This window comes from Necator americanus, chromosome I (genome assembly GCF_031761385.1).
Source record: "Necator americanus strain Aroian chromosome I, whole genome shotgun sequence".
In the NCBI taxonomy this organism is placed as follows: Eukaryota; Metazoa; Nematoda; class Chromadorea; order Rhabditida; family Ancylostomatidae; genus Necator; species Necator americanus.
The window spans coordinates 12,847,288-12,872,997 of record NC_087371.1 but is presented as its reverse complement, the minus strand read 5'-3'; the positions used below and the strand labels follow the sequence as shown (position 1 = coordinate 12,872,997).

The following is a 25,710-nucleotide window of genomic DNA, read 5'->3' as shown; positions in this document are numbered from 1 at the left end:
ACAGAAATTCTGCCTTTTATGGTATATTCTTAATGTCAACTGCCCTCCTTTCTATGGTTTTTCATCTGTCGTTGGTACAAGAGCGACGTAGTCTGGAGAGCACAATGCCATTGCAAAGAAAAACATTGAAGAAGTAGAAATAAATTAGATGGATGCTATGGGTTTTCTATGTACACCATTTGAAACAGCGACAGCTGTTTTAGATCGAGAAACATGAACCAACTAAATAGAAGCAGTGCTGCGTATTGTACTGTTAAGAATAATTATATCAGAAAAAAAACTAGGCATGAAATGAGTAGAAATAATAATCCATGGATTTCGTTCTCCGATTATGTATGTAAGATGCATATAAATAATACATATATTAAAAGTAAAGCTATGTGATCTTACTGTCCTTTAGATCCTTCTTTCTCGATACAACATAAGGGATAAAGGATAAAGTGCTTAGCGTCAATCAATGCGCCACCACGTTCACTTCTTTCTATTCAGAATCGTTAGAGGTTCACGAACGTCTAACTGGCCTATAAAATGACTTGCGGTGGCTAGCCGATGTGTCAGGTCAGTGTTTTTTTTCCTCCCAGACAAGTCTCGTACCAATTTATAGACCCCGGAGGAATGAAAGGCTTGGTGAGCACTAGGGCGGATTCGAACCTCCGATCGATCGTACAAGAAGCGGAACCACTAAGCGCTACACTACACTAGCCCAATTCAACAACCACATCAACCAAGAAAGTAGGGTAGAAAAAAGGTAGGGAAAAGTAGGGTTAAATTGGATTGACAAGATTCGCAACATCCTTCATAACATTTACCAACAAAAACAGTAAAAAACAAAACTTCTTAACAGAAACCAACCTAATAGACATAAATACATCAACTTAAACGGAAACAAATCGATATATGAGCAAAGCTAGAAAGAAAAAGCTCAAATGACATCTAAAAAACAGGACAACAATTCAATACTAGGAAAAGAAACATACAGGGAAAAATTAAAGTAAGCAGTAAATCCTTTATTAAGTTTCCGGATTTGCGACAAGTGTATCCTGTGTGGTGGAAACTATGATAGGATTAAGTATGAGCGGCATTTCTGGATCGTACTTGTTCGGAATGATCAGCAATGGTAGTGCCAGTGTGACAGTGGTAGGGTCTCGAGCAAACGGCGGCGCAAACATCATCGCCTTTGGTGAAAGCCACGACACCGAGAGCCCCCATGCACTAGAACAATGATATTGCTATTTAAAAAATCTAAATTCGTTCCGGATTTAGAGATTTCTTACTGAATTTCATTGTTCGGTGTCTAATATCTGGTACCGAAGAATAGTAACAAATTAACCCCTTCTCCTGACACAGACAACAAACAATAAGAGACTTCAAGCTTCGGCTATTGTTTCGCTGGTTGAAAATGGTGTTCATAAATTATTGAACTTGCTGTTGAAATTAGCAAAGAATCCTGACAAATTGATGAGATACTACAGAGATGCGATTATCGCATCATTTAAGACTAAAGAACAGCTCAAGATGGTTCCAAACCTAGACACTACTCTTACTCCCACCCAGCTAATCTTATTTACCACTTCTTTTGGATGGGAAAAAAAATTACGTGAACCTGTGAAGATATTCTTAGTCCAGAACTGTTTCATCAACCCACTATAATTACAAAAAGAAAGACAGTTCCTTGCAGCACAAAAGAAATGATTCAGAACAGAAATGTGTCTAACAATAAGTGCAACTAAATTCCATGCAGCCTAGTCATTATGATTTCGACTTTCATTTCACTTTTGCGCATTGTCATGCTCATTTCTGCACTTTAGTTAAAACATCGGGCTTTAAACGAAAATGAGTCAGTATTCAAAACAAAATGATTCAGTTTCTCGATTTTGCATATCTTTACTACAATACACTGAACATTCTGAGCCTAACTATATATATATATATATATATATATATATATATATATATATATATATATATATATATATATATATATATATATATATATATATATATACGATCAGCCAAGTTACGAACATCATTTAAAAAGAGAAAATGCGCCAAATTATATTAACATCAGTAGGTGCAGAAATACTCGCTCTCATCAAGGACCACTTCTATTATATATAATGAATTATGAAAAATATGCCTCAAAAACAAATCAAACTAGAGACAGTATCAAATAAGAAACCGAAAAAAAACCTTTCTGAGACGAAACTGTTTTAATGGAAAGGTTCTGAATGTCGAAGAAATCGGTGAAATGATTCCCCAAAAATTCGCCGAACAATAAGAAATGAAAATGAACTACGATTGCTCCATCAACAGTTCGTTTCCAAGTAGTCAAGAAAAACAGTTATCAAAAATAAAAACTATTCCCATATTCAGTGAATTCCGATCGAATACTTGATTTCATGCGCTGGAAAAAAAGGATGAAAAAAGTGGAGAAAAACGTCCTCGAGTTCCTACTGTACTGCTTTATAGTAGGAACTCGGCGACGTACAGTAATGTACAGTTAGGCAATACGGATATGGATTATGGAATAGAAACTGCTAGTCAACCATTAGAAGTCAAACTTAAAATTGGAACTAGCAATATAGCTGTGTGAAGACATATCCAGTAACCCCAGAAAAAATTCAATCTCGAGGTTTTCTACATGTGGCAATTTAAAAAAAAAAGGCTTTTAAATAATGCCAAAACAATCAGTAACACCATCCAGCAAATACTCGTGCAGAAAAAGCAATCTCTATAGTTTTTACCTCACTGTATGCAAAACTTCATAAGTTGTCGTTTGCACATTTGGATCCCTCTTTATCATTAGGCGCTCGGAGCGACGTGCAAGAATAAATTCGGCAAGGTCATCTAAAACAGTAAGTTAAGAGAGGGGTGCAAATTCATTTTCGAATTGCAAGAATAAGTAAGAAGAAATCGTACTTTGAGGTCAGAAGAGTTGAGCAAAAAATAACAGAAAGGTTACTTATGAAATCATAGATCTGTGACTCATCAAAAAATATCTAAAACTAAACTCCTAAATTACCCACGCGCAAATCCAGTCAAATTCATCCTTGCCACGCTACTTCGCGTGAGCGTGTCATCTTCATCTGACGAACTCTCATCTTCTTCAGAGTCCTCTTCTTCTTTCATTCTTTTCTCTGTCGACGGGTTGTTTGAGTTCAGTCGGCTGATCTCGTCAATATAAAATCTTTCTGATCTCAGATCCGTCTCGTCATCGGATTCAGTCACGAGTTCCTACAAAGTGTTTAAGAATGAATAAGAAGAAAAATAGTCGGAGTCAAATCAAGCTTCATTTTTCAAAATATTTTCACTTACAAGGGAAAACTACTCACATTCACCAAAAACTCCTCTAAAGACATTGCGTTCTTGCTTCACAGGACAAGCTTTTTTTAAAACAAATACACAGTGAAAAAACGAAACCCAGCCTTGAAATACAAATATCAGACTGGCTGATTTTGTGATATCCATGAAGAAACAAACGAGATCTAAACGACTTCAACAACCATAAAGTGTGCGTGCGTGTGCGTGTGCGTGTGTGTGTGTGTGTGCGTGCGCGCGCGCGTGCGTGTGTGTGTGTGTGCGCGCGTGTGTGTGTGTGTGTGTGTGTGTGTGTGTGTGCGCGTGTGTGTGTGTGTGTGTGTGTGTGTGTCACGAAAATACCCCATTATGATGCAAAACCCTGCACCTGTGATGTGCTCAACCATAGCCATGCAACTCATAGACGAGTACTCTAACCACCGCCCAAAGTTGTGCGAGTATGTTGGCCTTGATAAGACAAGTTTGTTTTTGTCATATATTAGTGAGGGTAAATAAACTTTTATGTGAATGTATACTTCCAAGTTTGCAAACTATCATGCTATATAATAACAGGCTTATTCTGTCACGTGTGTGTGTCTGTGTATGTGTGTGTCTCAGTCAAGAAGTTCCAGAAAGAGGGGTGCGCTGGAGGCCCAACACGGTAAAATTGGTTGAGACGGGTCGATTTCGTGCCCAGGAGCCAGATAGCTGTAAAATGGGGTGGAACGGGTCCTAAGGGGTCGGAATGGTGTGCCGGTGTCAGGAAGCTATAGAGCAGGGAGGGACGGGTTCCACTGCATCGGATTGGTGCACGGCAACCTCAACGGGGACGTTAGAACGTTAGAATGGGTTTCTACGGTTCCTTCGCATATCAGTTTCCCAGCATGTTTCCATGATGCTGCTAACATCCTTTCTCCAAAAAGAGGAAACACATGCGCGAACGGCCGCCCAAATACAACACATAGTAGCCATCAGTATACGCGATCTGACGTAGAACGTTATGTTTATCACCACGATAGTGATATTCACGTCATTTCATGTTAGCAGATCATTCTTTGCTAATAGATGCGAACGAAGGAAACTCATACTTTGAGTAATGTTTCCAAATTGTAAAGGTTTCAGAGAAACATAGATGCAAAATGAAGTGACACGTTTAGGAAAAAACTATAAAATCTTTAATAATTGTTTTCTTTAATAGAGCCGGACAAAATAAAATCTTTCATCTATGCCTAAACTTTCGGGTAAAAAATTGAAGAAAGCGTTGATAGAAAAAAATTCTAATTTCACAAAAAATGTTGCTACTGTTACTTCTTATTGATCGTGAAGGCGGGCGAAGCGAACATCAAAAACAAAAGGCGTGAAGTCCGGCTTTAGCCGGACGTTCACGCTAGTCAACTGAATAAGTAGGGAGAGAAGTAGAGAAATAAAGTAGCAAAAAGTAGGTTAAATGAGATTAACAAAATTCGTAAGCGAGATTACCATTCTAGTAGTGATGTGGACAAAAATTTCAGATCTCGTTTATGCAAATTAGCGCAAAATTGATCCTATGTCATAACCCTTTAAAGAATTCGTAGCCGCACGAACATTTTAGTTAGAAGATCCCCTTGATTTTACTTTGCGAAAAGCAGAAATATGAAAAACATCTTTTTCATTGTATGAAAATCTTATCTAGAAAGAAAACCTTTTTCTACAGCTTCCCTTTTTAAAAGCAGCATATCACGAAACCTGATGGAAAACACAGGGTTCGGAGAACAGAAAATTTTAGCGAACGTTATAATTATATCAAATTGTCATGTTAAATATTATTATATTATTAGAAATTGCATTAGCGAAAGAAAATTCACAAATGATCGTGATCAAGTTCAATTTCCTCTAATTTTTCTTTGAAAAAAAAAAACATGAAAGACGGTGTTTTTTCCTGCGAGATGAGTGGGACACCACTGCGCACGCATTCACGAGCCAGCGATAGGGAATCAATGAGGTTTCCTCAGTAGCTTATTCATGTGAAAGCAGTGAACATATTGGCTGCTGAAGGAACCGGAGCGCGTACAAAGGTGGCGCATTCCAACGTCCCTCGTAGGAACAAACGCCGTTCTCACTCCGTTTTTTTTTGGACGACTAGAGGAAAATGACCATGGCCATGCTCATATTTGTAATCTACACTCCGAATTCTGTGCTTTCATCAGGCTTCCACACCATGTAATGCGCTGCCTTAAAACAACTACTAATAACAACTACATACAGAATAGAATAACCTAACCCAGATCCTCCAAAATAGTTGTTCTTTTTGGAAAAAAATCTGTTTGGTAACACAAAATATTTCTGTGCAGAAGAAAGAGATGGATGTAATTATACAGGGCAATTAAAAAGGTTAATGGCTGGAAACAACGTCGTCGGTTAGGGTGAAGTACCTGAGTAGCAGCGATCACATCGCCTGAAGCACTGGACTTTGTGTCGACTGAAGACAGCGCAGGTTCAATTGCGCCACCTTTCGGACCCTCGTTCTTCTCATCAGGTGAAGAATCCAGAATCGTTTGAGTCACAACACTTGTAGATCTTTCATTGTCTCCACTCGTCTTGATCGGACTTCGTAAGAACATTGGCCACGTTTCTGAAAAGTATGAAAACAGTATTTGAAACTCAATATGGATATAATATGAATAACCTCTTTTCCTCGAAAAGAAGGATGTGCTAAAAACTGGCAAAATGAAAAAAAGGAACAGTAGTGGTAAAGAAAAACGAAAATAGGATTTTTTAGCACTGTTTCAACTCGATTATTGCATTTACAGTGCCTCAAACAGTCATTGTTTACCTTCTCTTTTAGTCGCAATCCTGTAGAGTACATCTTTTCGGCTATTTTCGAGACCCCTAAAGATAGAAATGAAGGCATGAAAAGGTTGCAGACATTTAAAAACAACTAACATTCGAGATGGCACCAACCTGGTTTTGATCGTTCCCGTGAAATTCTGTGAATCTGTCATCAAAGACTCTACAGAAGTGCAGGGAGCTGGAGAAGGAGTGCGTTCAGCAGGGCGAATCGTATCTTGGCAAACACAAAATGAGGGGAAAGGGAAGAGTCATAATTTTCAAACACTGGATAAAACACACGAAAGAGGTACGTAAGAGGAAGCGGAGGCCCCAACCACAAAATAAAACATATCAAAATAGAGAGAAAATAAACGAATTTCTGCAGCAAATGCTGCCCCTGTTGGATTGGAAGCACGTAAAATGAAAGGTAGCACTCACCTTTAAAAGAGCTTCTGATTTTATTCTGAATAGTAATAGACAGAGACCTATCATTCACAAAAATTCTACCTTCAATTCTATTCTTCTCTTTAGAGTATACTGCGCAGATGAAAATAGTTTACTTCTATTGCTCCTCTACACTTTCAAATATTAACCCTATAGGGGAAGTCCAGCTGTTGCATTCATATTTCCCGCCTACTTCTTCGGCAGATATGGATTTTCCTTCATAGAACTTATGGACTCCAGTGGAGAGAGTAGCATAGAACCATCCGGTCAAGACATGGTCAGAAAACGAATTGGCCTCTGGGATCGGTATTTTGTACGAATACCGCTTCTATCGAGGTGCTGGTACCAACGAAAATGTACTGCAAAAGTTTGGGTAATGAGTTAGGAGAAGAGGCTAAAAGAAGGATGAAGTAATAGTCAAAAAAGGTGAGGGTTAGTGTAACCATAACCTCGATCCAAACACCCCAATGCATGCAGGAACAGCTAACAAGTAGCTTCTTTCCTGATGGGAAACACAGCTAATGGACGTAAATGAGCTAGACTTTGAAAGCGGATTGCTCTAGCAAAGAATTCTGATTCGATTTCTAGTTTCTAGCTTAGTTTGATCTTAAGAATAGAATCATGCATGTATCGTAAAACACTTTTTATCGTGAGTGCTGCCTTAGATTGTTCGGGCTGAAATGAAAGATGTATCCAGTGATGTGGAAATGCTGAAAATGTTGAGTATAGTTATGCTACATCTATATATATATATATATATATATATATATATATATATATATATTCGAGAATATCAGAGAGAAACAACACAATTCTAAAGAGGATTCTTGGCGATGGAGTCATGATGAATACAAAAGCAAGAGTGTGTAGGAGCAATTGAAAAATGGAAAAGAAGACATTGAAAAAATCATCACAAGAGAATAAATCTATACAAAACTCTACTCACTAAATTTTTCTCCATGTAAAAATACCTGTTTTGAGAGGAGATTCTTCCACTTCCATGGAATCCTCTGACATATTGTTTCGGCTAATAACGGATCGCTCTTAATAAAGCGAAAATCAGTCATCTTGATCTAATAGATCTATCAAAACGTAAACTAACCAAGTTTAGTATATGACTTAGCACTACGCGGTGAAAGCTCCAAAACCACATTTTTCCTTTTCCTACTTACAAATGATGGCCCTAGAAACAATGCTGGCATAGTGACGAAGATATTAAATCAATAGAAATAAAATAATACTAGGTAAAAGGTAAGATAAATTGCCCAAAAAATATCCTTGCTACAAAACGTGAAGATTGAACAGATAATAGATAGTAAGATATGAATAATAAAGATGCTATAAATCCAACAGAGTCAAAACGCCGTGCAGCGCGGTGCAGTTGCGTAGGCGGCTGCGCTCGAAGCGGTGCGACGACCGCAGTGGTTGGAATCTAGGATGGATAAGAATGGCTGATACCATTTCTCGCTGTAGTTCGCGTCGTCCTTCCACCTAGATTCCAACCGATGTCTCCACTGTACCGCTTGCGCAACTGTACGGTGCTTCATTTCGTTTTGACCCCTACTATACAGTAATAATAATGTTCAATAATAATTTCACAATGGGAAAATTAAAGCCATAAAGTAATATTTTGACCTAAAAAGATATAATGAAAGAATGGAAGAGTTATCACGAACACTTACACTTAGAGGATGCCTCAGGCGTGAGAATTGGTGAAGCTTTCCTGATTCTGGGACTAGAAGCCGAAGGTGAAGACAATGATGCCCGTTTCAGCTGAATTACTGCAACGCAACGATGAAGTTAATAAAGATCGTCCAGTTAAAATAATAACAATGATAAAATACAGATATACAGAAACAGCTTACGTTTCGATGGTTTTTTCGCCTGAAATATGCAAGAAGGGCTAAACCCGGATGTGCTGCCAGTTGGTGTGCAGGTGTCTGAAAGGGATTCAGAACCATCCTTTCTGTGGTCATCCTTTCCCAGAGTAAAGGATGGATTTGGAGCAGAAAATCTTCTTGGCGCTACTGAAATACTATTTGGTTCTCTACGCTTCATACTTAATGACAGAACTCACCTTTCACGTCCCTAAGCGGTACCGCTGAAACTGGCTTCTGCTTGGTTTTTGTGGAAAGCAAATTGAATGCTTAAAAATAGAACTTATCTTCATAAGAAAACTACCAAAAAACACACAGATGCCTGCGCACATTCTGCGTTGTACTAGCCACGATGTACAACCAATCGAGAAACAAATCTCTGTAACAAATCTTTACACAGTTTAAAAAAATTCTAATACTGATGGGATGGATATGGGAACGATAGAGTAGTAAAAGTTTTGAATCTAAGGAGCGGAACCAAAAATTTGAAAAATGAAATCTGAAAAGCAAAGATAAAAAACAAGAACAAACAATTTCAGTGCATTGCCAAAACGAAGAAGGCGCACCCGATCATGTCATGTATGTAAAAAATCGGTGAAAAAAAATTGGAAATTGAGCTGTTTAGTAGCATTTACTGGAATTAACTCAGCTTTTACCCATGGTTTCAGATGCGAACCAATTACAATCCTCCGATGAAAACGGTTCAGTACAATTACGTCTCTGACGGAACTGCACATTTAAAAAATTTAAAAGATTGAGCGCAGCTCGCAGACATCAATGAATCTGATGAATGAAATTCAATGAAATTCGTAGACCACATAAATGAAAAGCAAAATGTTAACCAGATATGACACGTAGCAAACCTAGTAACATAGAAGTCCCAAGATTACCGCTGGCAGACTAACAGTTAGCATAGAATACTCAGATGCGATGCGCACCCCTACCATCTACAGTTAAGAAGAGACAGCGTGATTGTTCTCCAGCTACACACAGTCACTCAAAACATGCTGAGAAGTGCTAGAACATCTCACTCTGATGCTAAAGCAGCCACTTAAAAAACTCGCCACTTGTCACCTGAGGAAACCGTTTACAAATACAAATTGCTTCTTTTGCCACAAAAAGAGCACTTTTAATCTCCGCCAATTCTAACTTCTTACTTACAATTCGCAACCAAGCGTTCTGCTTCTTTAGTAAGATACCCTACTATCATAAACTCATAGAACTCCTCTTTCAAACAAATAAATGATATGGTCGCGTTCGCTTCAATTCAGAGTCGTTCGAGGTTTACGAGCGCATGTACGGCTATACAGCAGGGTTAAAACGACACGGAGCACTGTGCAGTTGCGTAAGCGGCCGCGCTCGAAGCGGTGCGGTGGAGCGCGGCGGTTAGGATCGAGGAGGGACCCCTAATAGCATCATTCTTCGCTCCAGCTCGCGATGGTCCCACGTCGATTCCAACCGCTTTCGTGTCAAGCCAGTGCTTTTGTCCTTGCAGACAAATTTGGTACCAATTTATGGACCTCGGAGGCGATGAAAGGATTGCTTTACTCTACGGCGGTTTCAAACCATCGATCGATCGTCCGATCACAGCAAAAGGACTTGTCAACTGCACTGCACCCGCTCCTTCCGAACACATAGAAAAGTTTAAAAATACTCACTTTCCCCCGGTAATGGGACCCGAGTGCTGGCACATAACCATTCATCGCCAGTACTGCTACTACTGCTTTCAGTTCGATGCGAATTACGTGACTGTGAGCTGCCGACGTCGTCCAATCCTACTCTCTTTCTCTTCTTCATTAGGAACTCTTGCTAGTCTGTGGTTCTAAACTAAAAATTTGATTATACAAACGGAAAGATTCACTACTCTCGACGAAGGACACCAAATCATGCGCTGCTAGTGCAGTAGCAAGCATAAATCCGATTTGATTTATAGATAGGAGCAAAGCAGTGTGAAATGGCTTCAAGAACCCGTACTCTTTTGAAAGACAAGTACAAATAACTGCACAAGACCACATTACTGGATCACTTGTGTTGAAGTGATAGTACGTGGAAGAAACTATCCAACTGAACTGAATTAAATCCAAAACTAGATTCACTCGGTAGACACTGAAAACTACTTTTAGAAACTAATTGCGAACAACACTTCCAGACGAATGGTGCCAATAGTCTTGTGAGTCTCCAGACGAATGGTGCCAATAGTCTTGGTACCTGTGAAGGTTCCTGTAGTAGGTTCAAAAGGACATGAATGACGGTGCAGTTGCGTAAGCGGTTGCGCTCAAAGTGGTGCGTTGGAGCGTAGCGCAATGCTCCCATCTTGACTCCAACCGCTACTTCTACTCGCCGCTTCGAGCGCTACCAGTTACGTGACTGCGCCGTGCTCCATATCTTTTTGGCCGGACTGTAGAAAACAGTAGCTAAAAACAGCAAAAGGAGTAAGAAGAAATGTTTCAAGAAGAAAGAAGACTCTTTTTAGGTGGCGAATAAAACATACTCGTTTTCATCTTCTTCAGAATATCACGAGGACAAAAGTCAACCCCAATAGACACAAGAAATAAACTATAGATTTATTCAAAATTAGCTCGAAGTAACCCGACTTAACATTTCAAAAACATATCACAAAACGAGAGTAATAAAAGAAAGAAAAAAAAGAGAATCACTGGTACAAAAAGGCAAAAACAGTAACTGGTCAACAACAAACTGGCTGCACAACAATTATCACCAAAAATGAATTATGTATCGTAGTAGATTTTAAGAAATCTGTAGAAGAGGTTCATCTTCTCCTTCTATGAAAGACCATCGTATTCTGCTGTTCAAAAGGTTCTGGTGGAGTGCTAGTGTTATTTTCAGCTGGAGTTTGTAATAGAGTCAATCTTTGTCTAAAATAAAGTTATTTTCAGTTATGAGGACAAAAAAAATGCTTCGTAAACTGAACAGAGTAGAGAAACACAGAATTGCAGTCTTGGAAAATGAAAAGGGAATCGATAGTTTGCAAAAAGAGGGAGATGGACGGAAAGGAAGATGAAATCAGAAGAGGTGATGTCAGAAAGCAGTATCTCAAATAAAGGGGCGTGACTTTCTCTCTGTAGCTTTACCTGACAGCGTCAACTAATTTAGTGTCCACATTTGGCATCGCTTCCAAAATTAAAGTAGCTCTTTCCAGGTACATCAATTCATTCGATATCTAAACAGAAGAAACTCTTAGTGACAGTGATGTCTTCTGGAGCGCTAAGTTCGAGAGCATGAGTGCTTTTCGAGACATCTAAGAATTCGAGAGAACATTTTCCTCAACATGTAGCTATGTATATTTTTGCTAGTTAGGAATCGACTGTTTCGAGTCAATTTTGCCCCATTCGAACTTCATATTCAAGGAATATGAAAAAAAAACCAAAATAAAACAAGAGTAGGAATCACGATAGACGGAAGAGCTCCTTTATTTTACGGAAGTCAAGGAAGAGTAAAAAAGTGCGAAGTACACCGTAAAAACTTACACTTTTCGATGCAACAAGGTCTATAAAATTCGTCTCGTCCTTGCCCAACAACGCAAAGATCACAGCAGGATTTGCAGCAGGTCGCATATCATTCCCATCGAGAAGGGTCCGTGCGGCAGCTTCACAAGCTACCGATCCGACCTAAATCCGAATCGTATAGAGCACAACGTATCAGATCTATGGAAATTTAGCAAAGAATGTGTTTTTTTTTTCTTTCCAAAAGTATAAGAACATAGCGAAAAACCGATGTCGAGCAACAATATTACATTAAACATAAGATTGAAAAAATGCATACCGGGATTGCGAGAAATCCATCAACCAAAGAAAGAATAGCACGGTCAGGAATGCTAATGATCGTATTACATAAATATTCCGCATCTGAGAAGAGCCGCGCAGCGTTCACATCTTTAAAAGAGCCATAATTTTGTTATTACTTCTTCACTTTAGCCATTACACAAAAAAAAGTCTATGTAGTGCGTGTATGACATACATAAGGATGAATAGATAAGGACATATATTCAGATGACATTAATGTAAAGATCGTTAGATAAAAAGCGCTCAAATCTAACCCCGTTTTTTCTCCAGAATTCTCTTCAGGACCGGTAATGCAGCCTTTTCCGGCTGTCCTTCGGCGAATAGCGTTAGGTACGCAACAAACTGCTCATTTGTGGTCATCAAAGGCCCGACACTAGCTCGCAGCTGGCTATGGAACTTATCTGCCTCAGCACGCAGTCGTGACAGGTGGCCACGAGACTTCAGCAAGGCTTTTGCTTCCACAACTGACATACTGAAAAGAATTCAATCGAAAATTCGAGAACTACACGTAAAAAAGAATTCTTCAATATGGAGAAGTAATGTCGAACTTACGAAGTTAGAGCATTTTCAAGAGATGCAAAATGCACTGCCCAATCGTTCATTTTGAAGTCAGCTGCCAATTGTATTGCATCACCGTACATATCTTCGTCTTCTGTCCTGAAGCGGAAAAAATACACCTGGGAAAGCCCGGTACTTTTCCTGCTGATAGAAAAAAATAAAACGAACATAGCTAAGCCTATGATAGTTTCTCTTCGATATTCTGGATCCTCAATAAAACGTTCACGATCGCAACCTGAGATAACGAATACTTCAGTGTATGGAAAAGTTGCTAATATATTCGACAATCAAGGAACTGGAATCTTAGGATTTTGACAACGTAAAAGAGAAAAGAAATAACAAACAAAAAAGAACAGCAGAATTAGTAAACCCCTAGAATATGAAGAAAAAAATGTTACCATAATTTGATATCCTATCAAGAACCGTTACGTTAGTATTCGACATTGTTGTTTGGGAGATCAGAATAGAGGGAGGCACATTTTCCACCAGGTATTCGTTCAGTTGCGGTTCCAGGAATCGGAGTGCCTAGGAGAAAAAAGTACTCAAAGATTGATAAGAGCCTGATAATAAGCGGACCTGCTCATATTTGATGAGAAAGTCGTTCTTAGTCCATGGTAAACCCTCTTCTTCTGTCATTGCAGTGCATAAAGCTAGTGATGAACTAATGTTAGTCAGCCAAATCGCTGTCTGAAAAATTAAAGAAACATTCACTACACGTAGATTTTCTAGCCGCCGGTCTGCCTCATCCTTTTTTGAAGTATCGGCGTGTCAAGAAACAATTAGAACCTCATTTGTTGGAATGCCAGAGCACTCCCGAAGGACACGGCAAGCGGAATCATCTGCACGAGCTATGTATTGGCATGTCTTAGGCTGGAACAAAAAACTTCCTGTCTTTTGTTTAGGAAAAAAATTGTAAAATGCTGCAAAAATGTTGAATTTTGCAGAGTTAGGCCTCCCCAATAAATTTTATTTTCAACGAGCATTAACACATCGTATGACGTTGATGTACAAAATTATAGGAGCCTCAAAACGACATGCAGGACGGTTCGCAAGCGGCTGTGCTCGAAGCGGCGCAGTGGAGATATCAGCTGGAATCGGGGTGGGACCATCGCGAACTACAGCGAGGAATGGTGTAAGTAGGAGTCCGCCGTAAACTCTTACTGTTACGCTCCACTGCACCGAGAGCAGCTGCTTACGCAACTGCGGTATCCTTCAAGTCGTTTTGACCCCACCGTACATGAGAGCGTCTGCAAAAAAGAGTTACTGAGAAAGAGAATGACTTCTAAGTGACTTGTCAAGAAATCCACTCATTCACACATTCAATGCAAGCCACTTAAATAAAACAAACTCACTATACCCCTTGCAGCTACTAGAACAGCAAAACAACCGAACTTTTTTTTTGAAATGGTTGTCTAAACAGTACTCACAGTTACATAAATTGGTTCAATCACTAGTTTGTCGTTAATTTCGGGTTTGTCGTGGTCGTGCCGGTTCCTTGCTGTTCTATGATTTTGTATCAAATCCAATGTTTCTAGAAGCTTGTCCTGTGGAGCATTTAGCAAAGCACATGCATAAATTTCATCCATTGCCTAAAGAATAACCGGAGCATAAAGAAGACTCCAAGAAATCCGAACATGACATAGTGTTTACTTCAGGAACGAAAGAAGACTCCATAATTCGGATGCAAAGTTCATGAACAACAGGAAGATCACGGCCCTAAACTCATACGGAGAGCTTCCTTCGAATGATCGCCCACCAAAAAGCCAATAAGTCAAACAACCTTTGCTATGACTTCTTGAATATATTTCCTTAAATATCGCTCATCGTGTTCAATCAGAGCTGAAAGAGCACAGAGTGAAAGAGCTGTCGCTACTGGCGTTTCAACTCCAAGAAGTACGGCCAGCTTTGCGCACTTCTTGCCCTGAACACATAATGAGAAAGCGGCTATTGAATATACAAAAAAAAAATCACCAAGAAAGTGTGCTGAAAGACGTTACAGAAAACAACTTTAATTGATTTGCCCGAACCTGCTTATAGTTACCATTAAGTTTTACAATTTCTTCCAAGAACGCATAAGGTTCGGCAAATCTAAAAAGGAAAATTTTAAGAGTGATTTTCAAGACCAAAACGAGCACATGAATTAACAATACTCACCTGATAGCGACCGGCAGTATTGTTGACCCTAGCTCATGAGCCAGATCTACAGTATCCAATAATTTCAACTGTTGAGCTGCTGCTTTCGGGGCAATTGCACGAGCAGCTTCAGCAAGGCTGCGAGATTGTTGCAGAACTGCGTCGTCAGGTCCGGAAGCTTCTTGCATCAATTCTTCACTCTTTCCAATGAGAACCTGAACTGCACGACTACGAGAGGACCCTGAGAAAATGTGCAGTTCGTGTGCCTCAGTATCTTTCTAGTTGTTGTTTTATGCACTTGGTGACCTTAAAAAGAAGCAGATGGCAGTATGCATAAAAATAGGACAGTTCTAGTCACCAGTACTTATCACTGTCCGGATGACCGCGACGCGCTTGCCTCAACTCATACTATTTTTATGCATGTCATCTTCTTCGTTCAATTTGCACATTCCCAATCGAACGCACTTCCGCAAAATCTTTACTTTTTTTAAATAAAAATTGATGTGATAACATACTTCAGCGCTCTTTTCAACACTGAGTCTTGCTCTTTCGGTCTTCCTTGACGTACTCTTGTCCAGAGTTAGAAACAGTTGAAGGATATGTTTGTCGTGCGGTATACATGTGTCGGACAACATCTCGCGAGTAACAATGTCTATAGCCTCATCAGGATGAATAAGCTCCGAATATATGCTGCAATGATGAGTTTACCTTGAGGAAAAAATTGATAGAGAATAGGTCAATCATAACTTCAGTGAAAAGTTTCTAATCACAGAGTATAAAAAAACTATTGATTCAGTGAAGGATGATATTTCATTGTCGAAACTAAAACGTCGGAGATAAAGGCGATAAGCACGTTCAAGTAACTGTAGGAATGTGACCTCTTACGACAAGCAATTAAAGACTGCAGTTAACAGAAAAAAAGAATAAATACAGCAATATGGAATATAAACCTAATAGTAGTTCGGACACTTGTCAATCTATTCAGAAGTCCTATAACGTTATAAATAAGAAATTTTAGGAGTCAAAAATAACAATGGGTGGAGAAAACTAGCAAGCAGAGCCCAATTTCCTCCTCCAGTCGCTTTGCTATCGAATGCTTTTGCTTATGACAAACAAAATCATTTCCAAATGATTACCTCCTCGCCAGTTCCAGGACCTCGTCTCGAAGCGTTTCCCATTCAGCCACAGAAGCGACCTGACCACATCGTGCCATTCGAATAAGCAGCCGTCGTGCTGCATCACTGCCATAGCATCAAAATGCAAATTGACTGAGAAAAATGGCAGAAAAATCACTCACGCATCAGATGTACTCTCCCATAGCTGTTTGAAAGTCGGTCGCACACCACGTGAATGGAAGCTAATCAGCGAGCTTGCCAATTCAGGACAGACACCTAATGAGCGAACGGCAAGTAGAAGGCTGTCACCAGTTAGCTCCGAATTACTAAGACATTTCACAATCTTAACAAAAGAAGGATTGGAGAAGACGACATAAAATAATTTTAACAAAGAATTCATAACAAACCATGTCCTTGTCCACAATCTTGCTTCGTTCTTTCCGAAAAGTTTGTAACACATCAACATTGTTTTGACTAACAGCCAACAAAAATGAAGATACAGCTCCTTTCAAATCCTCAGTAGGGGTCTTTGAGTCTTGAGTCTTCCACTTCAGTAAGGAAAAAATGGCTGAAGAGTGTCGAACCAATTCTTCGGATGGAAGCTGAAAAACCAGTATTGTAAGCACAAGCAACCGTTACCACAAAATATATACAATATTATATTTTGGATCGATGGGGTTAACCTAGCGCAGCGGATTGCAACTTCCAATGGTTACATTGCTGATGTATCTCGGAGGCCAGGTCTTATTGCGCAGCGAGATTATGCCACAGTGGATGACTCGGAAAGGATCAATTTCTGTATACATTTCATAACCGACGACCTGAGGCGATAAGGGCCAATCTGGTTAAGTGTGATCTCGATGACCAAGTGAGAGTTGTGGAAATACCTCCCACAAATCTCAGGAAGCAGTTAGTCCGAAACAGAATTTACGATCGCATTTGCCTGACTTCAAAAGGTGTAATATGCCCATTTGGCAAGGCAGGCGACCGCATGGTCTCTGGTGTAGTTTATTAATTTCGTGCAAAACATGCGGCGAACAATACATTGGCGAAACAGGGCGACCTCTTTGTGTTCGTATTAAAGAACATCTAGATGGGATGAAACATTCAAACGCAGCAACGAAAGAATTCACCTAAAGAAGAACCGCTATTGCGATACCTCATTTTTGCAAAACAAGAATGTTCCTGATCTATATAACGTAGCTAGCTGTAGTGAAAATCAGGCGCGCCATGGCAAGCTATTTAATACGAGACAAGACCGTCTTTTCTTTCTAATAAAATTCTGTTTCTGCTCCAGTACTATTCGCAGCCCGCCCTGCTGTGTCAAGTGAAGGACGAGGGGCCGCTAACAAGGAAGACCACTCTTCCTTGTTATCCGTCCCATCGTCCTTCACTTCAGACTTCGCATTTGCAACTTGGGAACAGTATCCTCATACGTTAATTTGATTACTCTGCAGGAAACAAGAACAAAGAGAGCGAAGTACGACAACTTAAAGGCAATGTATCACTGTGTTTGGCGTGGTGCAAAACACACAGCAACTCAATTTTCTCTAATCGTCGTAAAAACGGCATCGAAGACACCGCTTTTACGACACATAGTAGTGAAGCTGGGTCAAAGAATCTAAGAGAGTGGATGAGCATGCAAGTGATATATCTTGATATTATTTCAACACACATACACATTAGATGGAATTAAAAATTTCAGAAGCTCAGAGGTGAACCAATGCGCATAAGTTCAATTAAAGGCATCACAACGAACCTTTGGTACGTGCTTCAGGCTGGTAATGTCTATACGGGATCGTAGATTGTAGGGAAGAGGATGATTCCGTTCATATCTCTGCAACCTTTGCGCCCCACCCATCCCTCGATTCGTCCGAATGGATTTTCGACGAATGGCAGGTAGGAGGGCGCAATGGTGGCGCGCTGCTATAGAGGAAACGTCGTAAGAAACAGCGTTCCGGGGTCGTTCACTGATACAGGGAGAAATGGACGGGATCACCTTCTTCCCCACAATTTACGACCCCGTATAGGCATTACCCACCTGAAACCCATACCACCCCATTCATAGGATGTCTATAATTCGAGGCACAAAGGTACCCAGTTACCATTAGAAAGCAGAACAGCGGTATAAGAAAAAAAAACAAACCTTCTTTAGGAAAGAAACGTAATGTTCCCACGATGCTGCACAAAACCTTTGAAATGTCTCTCCAACAAGCGAACACATAGTTACGAAAGACTTATAGTACGTAAATCGCTCTAGCTCTTCCTCAAGTTCCTGAGAGAAATTATCCGTGATGTTGTACTGAATGACAAATTATATAGAGTTGACCTCGTATCCACGTTGAACACTGAGAGTAAGTAAAGCAACGCAATGTTCGGGTAAGCCGGCCTCAAAGTCCATTAACTCAACTCGATTTCTTACCCAGTTAGAGAAGTCGTTTATTGGGGTTTCACTGAAAAATGCATAAGATATCGAATATTTTCTACTTTATCGAATATTTTTCTTCTCTATCGAAGAGGAAGTAAGATGGACAAAAGCAAGTAGGAAAGTACTAATCTGTAGCTTTGCTATAACAGTAGTAGTAGTAAGATCAAAAAAGTCTTGGTGGAACGTCTTAAGAATCTGATCTTAAGAATAGTCTTGGTGGAATGTCTTAAGAATCTGATCTTAAGAATAGCCTCAGAATCGCTGGCTTTAAACAAGCAAACAACAAACTAACTAAAAATTCAAACATCATACATGAGAAAAAACTCATCGAAATTAATGTAGTGAAGTTAAAAATTGAGAATTTGGGAGAAAATTTGGAAGTGTTGCTTTATTTACACAATAATCTTGGGAGAATCTTTTAGATAAAAAGAGATAAGGATGGCGAAACAAAAATAGAACAGGCAACCGCAAGAATCTCTTCAACATGAAGTATAAAACTGCATGAAAGTAGCAAAATATTTCAACAGAAAGAAAAGTTTCTTTCGAGGTTTTCTTTTTTTTTGTCGACAGTATGTATAAGAGACCTACATTTTATGTTCACCCGTATTGCAAATCCGCACTGCTTCCTCGATTTCCTTCCCCTCCCCGGCTAACGATAACAAGGCGTCCAAGTGAGCATTTAACACATGAAATAATATTTCTTAATCTACTAAGGGAATTAGCACCAACAGTACACGAAATATGTTACCTTGTCAAGTTGCACCTCTTTTCCATTTTTTTCGGGCAGAAGATGTTCATATCTATTTGGAGGTACACTTGGAGGAATATGTGATAAAATGTCAAGCATGAAGGGAAGAAGCAACGAATAGTTTTGTTCTATGAGTCGATCGAGGGAAACGAACTTGATACGCTGAAATTAAAAAAAGGAATAAAACATATGAGAAAGTATAACTAATGGATAGTTCCCGGTGTACTGTCGTTCCACCAGGACACATTTAAAATAACTCTGTTAGAAAGAGACAAATAATCAAAAAAATTGAGTGACCACTCTCAATCAACAAACCTTAGCAAATCGAAAAGCAGCATCCAGACAAGACAAATTCCGAACTTCTATATACTCATTTACATCTTCGCACACTAATAACATGCAAGCATTATGGTGAAGACGCACTTGCGATAGCAAGGATGCACTAGGAAAAGATGTCCCTGAAAGCAAGTGGATATGTAAACTACTTAGACAACATAACACTGACAAAGTTACCCAAGTCAACAAGCGCTTTCTGTACTTGCAGGGACGGGGCATCGCTTGAACTACACGCATCAATCACCCAATCCTTGTCGTGTATTTGACGCTGAAAGTGGAATGAAATGAGAAACTGGACCACCTGTAAGCTGTAAAAAGTAAAGGATAAAGTCAGTGGCGTATCAGTCCACTTGCCATGCGCCAGCGCGTTTCTACTGCAATTCGTTATCGTTGAAATTTTGGAACGCGTGTTAGCCTATACAATGACTTGCAGGGGCCAGCCGATGACCAAGTCAGTGTTTTTATCCTCCCAGACTTGTCTGGGAGGATAAAAATTCCGATTTATCGACCCCGGTGGGATGGAAGGCTTCATTTGCACCAAGGCGGTTTCCAACCATCAATCGATCATTCAGTCACAGCAAAAGGTCTTGCCGACTGCACTACATCCACGAGAAAAAAAGTCTCGACTGGATTTGCAATGCATAGGAAGAAAAAAGGATGCGACTGAAGAATAAAACAAAAAAGAGAACGTTGGCAGTATATCATAACATCCTTCCTTACAGTACTTTTCGGGCCTACTCCCTTTCGTTTTCTTTGCTTCTATTTCTCCTCTTCTTCTCTTTCTCTTCTTCCTCGCGCTTATTAGTAATCATAAATGATTTTTCTCTATCTAATCTTCCTTAGAAAACGGCGTGGGAACCGCTTAAATCCCTACGAGGCACGTTAGAACGTTCCTCTATGAGTACGTTCTGGTCCCCTCAGCAACGAGTTCATTGGTTTCTTTTCAATGAAGGAGAACTCAAAAGCTCTCGACCACTGCACAGCCGGATGCGGCGCGTGTAAGAGGGTGGCGCGTTGCAGCTGAAATCGTAGTGAAAACAGAGTCTTTCACGCCGTTTTCTTTACAACGATTAGTGATGGTCTACAACCTCATTTCTAATTCCAGCGGATTTCCCCACTACGAAAAATTGGTGGTATGCTACCTTTAAGAAGATACCAAGTGAGGTGTGAAAGGAGAGGAGGGATCAGAATAACAACTGGATGTTCATTTTTCTTTGGTGAGGAGATATCTGAATAAAAGAACGGTTTGGAGACGTAGGCAACGCCTACGGAGGCGATGGAGAAGCTAGAAGCTAGAAGACTGCATGGAGAGAAATCTATTTGGACGACTGTCAAGTTATTTTTGGCCGATGGTGTCCTATGTCACAAACAACTTTATTCGAAAAGAAATATTGTGTTATGGAGGATGACACGTGAACACGTGACTGAAAAAGGCCTCCTGGTCGTGAAAGAAAGTTCTAGGCGGCGGTGTTAAAGGAAGATTAAAGCACACTTCGCGTTAACAGGCACTTCAGTCAAAACGTAAAGTCTTAGCGATTATGGAATAGCGACGGATGGATGGATTCTATGCGATCTCTAGCTGATTATCGAACAAGATGGGCTCGGATAAGTCTAATGACAACAGGGAGGGGAGGTCGTCGGTTTACATTTATACAAGGAGAGATGAACGGAATCATCCTTTTTCCCACAATCTACGACCCCGCGTAGGCATTACCCACCTAAAACCCGTACCACATCAGATTCGTGGGGTGATCCCAATAGGTCAAAAGTAAGGCAAGTATTCCCACGTCGTGGTAGGTGCCTTCCTGCGATTGTCGAGCTTTTTGTGCCAAGAAACTCTCGAACTTCTTAGTATAATCTATGAAATCCCTACGTGTTTTACAGTGAAATGTTTTGGGGATCCATTGCTTTCTCACATTAGAATCTGTGCTTTCAAAAATAGTGTTGTCAGTGCCAGAATTCGGTGAAGCCAACAGCTCGCACGGTAAGTGAAACAAACGAGGAAGTAATGGACGACAAAATAGAAAAAAAAACAAGCAAATAAATATCATATAGGAGAGATGTCTAGAAAAGGTCAGAAAATAGAGGAGTAAATGATTCAAAATCACTCACTAAAGTATTGTCCACGTTCTTCACAGTCACTGTCTGGCTGTGGCAAATATCTCGCCATTCTCGTTTGAGGACAATGTCGATGTCAATACTGTCGTAGCTTTCTGCTAGGCTTTTTGCACGAGAATAGTTGCGCTCATTCAACTGTCAAATGGTTTAATGTTCCTTCCAAGGAGAAGAGTATACGGTGGAAATATTTTGGAAGTTATCTAACCGTTCTCTCAAACAGCTCCTGCAACGTCCGTGTTGGTGCATGGAGCAAAACAAAATCCAGCGATTCAGAATGAGTGGCTTTCTCTAAGGGAACAGGAGCATCTCCAGCTGCTATGCCCATAAGCTAACAACAACAATTTTACAAACAAAATGAAAACCATTAAACAACAACTGTAAAGAAGATGCACATACATTTTTGAATGAGCTCCATAGTGTGAAAATCCACAAGCGGCAAGCCAAAGACGTTCGTTGAAGTGCTACCTCACGCAGAGTGTCACTTCCACCCTAGATGTATCTTATATGAATACTGTTGGCTCGACGCTTTCAAAACTTCCAGTATCTCGGTATCTTTATACACCATCCAAATGTGAATCTGAAAACAACAACCTACTACTTACATCGTTGGCGAGAATGAACAATTCTCTACGGCGAGGAGACACCAAAGTAGTACGTGATGTGAACACGTCAGTGCAATGGACGGAGTAAAGTGCGTCCTGCAGGTCATCCAAAAAGCTCCTAACTAGCTCCCCAGTGTGAAATATCACTCCAACTTCCTAGAATTGATAAAGCATTAACTTTCAAAAACAGCGGAGCAAACGATAGCAAAATAGAAGACTCCGTTGGAATGCTCTCAATTCATATTATTATAAGTAGCGTCCGAATTTCAGACGATCTTTAGTGCTACTGATAAAGGTGAGAACAAAAGTAAAACAAATATAGCGATGGTATAAATTTGAATAGATAAAACATGGTAATTCCACTACAACAACAAACGTGAAGTTAAAACAGCATACTTCGTTCTCAATAAAAACAGCTTGAACAGGTCGAGGTCCTGTTATGTATTTTACTTGAAACACGATTCGTGTCGAAGGAATCTAAAGAACACACAATCAACAGCTTTTAAATTTACTTATCAAAACAACACTAGCAGCGAAGAAAATTTTGTGGTCTCACAGTGCGTTTTCCATGATAACTTGGTTGAAAAAAGGGAAACAAACTAGATTCTGTTATTACATCGAACAAGAAGAAATCGCCGTTGCTGGAAACTGCAGCAAGTTTCGTTAATGACTCGTTCACTGACATCGAAACCAAATATGCATAGCTAGCAGAGCTAAACGGAAGACGGGGCAACCATCCAGCTGTAAAACAAAAAGTTTGAGTGAGACAAAAAATGGTAACATATCTAGAGACAAACAGAAAAGTTTGGTAGCCCAAAAAACAATTCTTTCTTGATAATAAATGGATAGTACTAAATATTAATTTGGGATCAATGAGATCACCTACTAACATGAGACAGGAAAGCACTTCAACTGGTTTCTATAGCAGAAAATATTAAACGAATTGTACCCAAATGCCCCTTCCGTCTACACGCCGCACCCAACTTCTTTTCATGGCGTGCGCTGTTCAAATTAATTGCTATGGACAGACAAAGTTTGCTAGGTACACAATGTTTTCTTTGGCACAATGCATCTTGTTTCAAAAAAAAATCAGGAAGTTGTTCGATGCAAAGTTTTAGCGTTGCTAGTGGAAAGTGGAAATAACAAAACGAAGCGAAAGAGAAACAGCAACATGTATCAAGTACTGAAAGAACCAACCTTGCTCGACAGCAACTCTTATCGGTTCAACAAAAGGATCAGTATCCGTCAAACGGAATGAACATAGGCCTCCTGGTAAGCCGCCTTCAGAGGAAGCGCGATAGTGAAAGGAGACCAATAGAAGGTTATAGAAGGGCAGTACGCAAAAAGTACCAGCCAAACCAATGTCCAGCGATACTGACGACAGCTTCTGGTACCTTGTTAGACGACTAAACAACACCTTTCAAAGCGCATACATTGAAAAGCTGAAAGAGTGAAAAATAAGCTTGTGCTTACCCTATTTTATAGACCGAGAAAGTACCATTGTATTGAAGAGTGTACAGAGTATCCAAATATTTTTCATCTGATGAGGTGTTCGCAACGGTTCTTAGGGCGGAGATGGCACAAACTAAGTCAAGATTGTTCTGTGGAGACTCCTAAAATAGTAAAATTCAATACGTATAGGAGGGCAAAGGAAAAATGATTGCATACCAGAGGAATGTCATAGCAGTATCCACCCTGATGGTCGAACACATCAATTTGAGCACTACTTCGAGTAGAGAGCAGAAGCGAACCAGAGGCGGAGTATTCCAGGAGGCAGTACTGTGCGAATTCGTCTTCGAGAACTGGAAATATTTAAAGCTAGACAAATGTATTGACGAGTATTGTGTTTAACCCAAAATTGCGCAAAAATCTTTGTGAATGCTTGCAATAACTAACTATACCTATAACTGTAATGGTGTTATTATAGTTAGTTATATGTAGAGTTTAATTATTTATTCTTAGATAAAGGATAAAGTCACTGGCGTATCAATCCACTTGGGATGCGCCAACGCGTTTTACTGGAATTCGTGATCGTTGAGGTTTTTGGAACGCGTGTTGGCCTATACAATGACTTGCGGGGGCCAGCCGATGATCAAGTCAATGTTTTTATCCTCCCAGACAAGTCTGGTACCAATTTATCGACCCCGGAGGGATGAAAGGCTTGGTGAGCACTGGGGCGGATTTGAACCCTCGACCGTGTGGCTACAACGGACCTCTAACCGACTGCGCCACACCCGCCCCCATTTATTCTTAGAACGGTTTACAAATACAGCTTGCTGTCGACGTCTCATTGCACCACAAGGAGAGGTGAGTGTTCCATTTCCATTTTTTTTTTATTAACATTCAAAATAAACGAGTTGACTCTTGCACAGTTATTTCCCCTTCTTAAACTAACTTCGCATGGTTTGTGCAAGCAGAAGCGTTAAAGGCATCACTCCACAAATCTGGGGTGGTACGGATTTCCTGTGGAGTATTCGTATACGGGATCGTAGATTATTAAGAGGAGGGTGATTCCGTCCATTTCTTCCTAATTGCCGTAGGAAACGGCCCGGAAGATACGGCTTCGAGCGTTCCGGCGCACTATTTTCCACGAGTTCGATTGGAGCGCGCCAGCCTTGTGCACGCGCGCATCTTCCGGGCCGTTTTTTTACGGCAATTAGGAAGAAGTGGACGGAATCACACCCCTCTCCATAATCTACTATCACGTGTACAAATACTCCACCTGAAATCCGCACCACCTCAGTTTCATGGTATGCTGCCTTTAAACTAATTATATGGAAGTGTCCGTCTAGCACCTACTAACGCCGACATCGAAACCTACCTTGTAAACTCGACTCCAGCGAAATATTTTGGCCATCGATTGCATACACATCCAGTTGCCGATTATGATGCATAAGAGCAAAGCGATCTGCCGACCTGCAAGATTAATCCAAGGATGTTTAATCTCAACGGTTTGGGACAGACTGTAGCACACCCTGAATAAAGAGTTCACGCTACTAAGCGATTAAAATCTCAAATTTTGATCAGTTGCAGTGGTCGCCACTATCATATTTTTTGAGTGTTAGATTCCACTTCTGGTGATGAAAAACAGCTATAACGGGAAAGAAACAAGAAAAGAAGCTAAAACTTACGGAGACACGGTGAATTTACAGAATGGCAATGACTCCACATAATTTGCAATTTGTGTCGGAATCAAGAGATTTGGAGTTTTGATTTCAACTGTGTCTGTCCACCTCAATATCTCGTATTTCTCTCTTAACAATATTTTCGAATTTTCCTCAGCATCCTTCGTGTAGTCGAGCTCGGACTCATAGCGACGACGTCGCGGTTTCTTCATGTTCCTGAAAGACAAAGTAATCACACTGAATTAAGACTTATCAATAAACGAAACGAGGTGTTGCGAGGTGGAGAGAAAAGATGGAATAAGGATCTATGCGAGATTA

At 40.1% G+C, this 25,710-nt stretch overlaps 2 protein-coding genes across 4 annotated transcripts; both read right to left on the bottom strand.

Moving 5' to 3' along the window:
- Nucleotides 1-1,010: 1,010 nt before the first annotated feature.
- RB195_005342 (uncharacterized protein) lies at nt 1,011-10,223 on the bottom strand (the record flags this gene model as incomplete). 2 transcript variants are annotated; one of them, XM_064177775.1, is made up of 12 exons in its annotated part: nt 1,011-1,212; nt 2,745-2,847; nt 3,027-3,234; nt 5,709-5,908; nt 6,110-6,165; nt 6,238-6,340; nt 7,521-7,592; nt 7,652-7,732; nt 8,226-8,330; nt 8,415-8,576; nt 8,627-8,695; nt 10,085-10,223. In XM_064177775.1, the coding sequence occupies 12 exons, from the start codon at nt 10,221-10,223 to the stop codon at nt 1,011-1,013; spliced, it is 1,500 nt and encodes a 499-aa protein (XP_064034886.1). The 2 variants fall into 2 exon arrangements, with proteins under 2 accessions (XP_064034886.1, XP_064034887.1); XM_064177774.1 differs by having other exon boundaries at nt 8,232-8,330.
- Nucleotides 10,224-11,196: 973 nt separating this feature from the next.
- On the bottom strand, nt 11,197-25,604 carry RB195_005341 (uncharacterized protein; the record flags this gene model as incomplete). 2 transcript variants are annotated; one of them, XM_064177773.1, is made up of 36 exons in its annotated part: nt 11,197-11,302; nt 11,519-11,607; nt 11,915-12,055; nt 12,210-12,319; nt 12,484-12,701; nt 12,782-12,886; nt 12,956-13,022; nt 13,186-13,312; nt 13,364-13,474; nt 13,574-13,657; nt 14,215-14,376; nt 14,438-14,503; nt 14,568-14,708; nt 14,815-14,875; nt 14,942-15,135; nt 15,436-15,610; nt 16,057-16,161; nt 16,218-16,378; nt 16,443-16,637; nt 18,182-18,310; nt 18,365-18,488; nt 19,052-19,112; nt 19,193-19,373; nt 19,527-19,669; nt 19,725-19,815; nt 21,660-21,800; nt 21,871-21,993; nt 22,062-22,154; nt 22,268-22,423; nt 22,664-22,744; nt 22,884-23,008; nt 23,465-23,673; nt 23,741-23,880; nt 23,936-24,069; nt 25,089-25,183; nt 25,399-25,604. In XM_064177773.1, 36 exons carry the CDS (start codon nt 25,602-25,604, stop codon nt 11,197-11,199), a joined length of 4,650 nt encoding a protein of 1,549 aa, XP_064034884.1. The 2 variants fall into 2 exon arrangements, with proteins under 2 accessions (XP_064034884.1, XP_064034885.1); XM_064177772.1 differs by lacking the exons at nt 18,182-18,310; nt 18,365-18,488; nt 19,052-19,112 and having other exon boundaries at nt 19,212-19,373.
- Nucleotides 25,605-25,710: the final 106 nt, after the last annotated feature.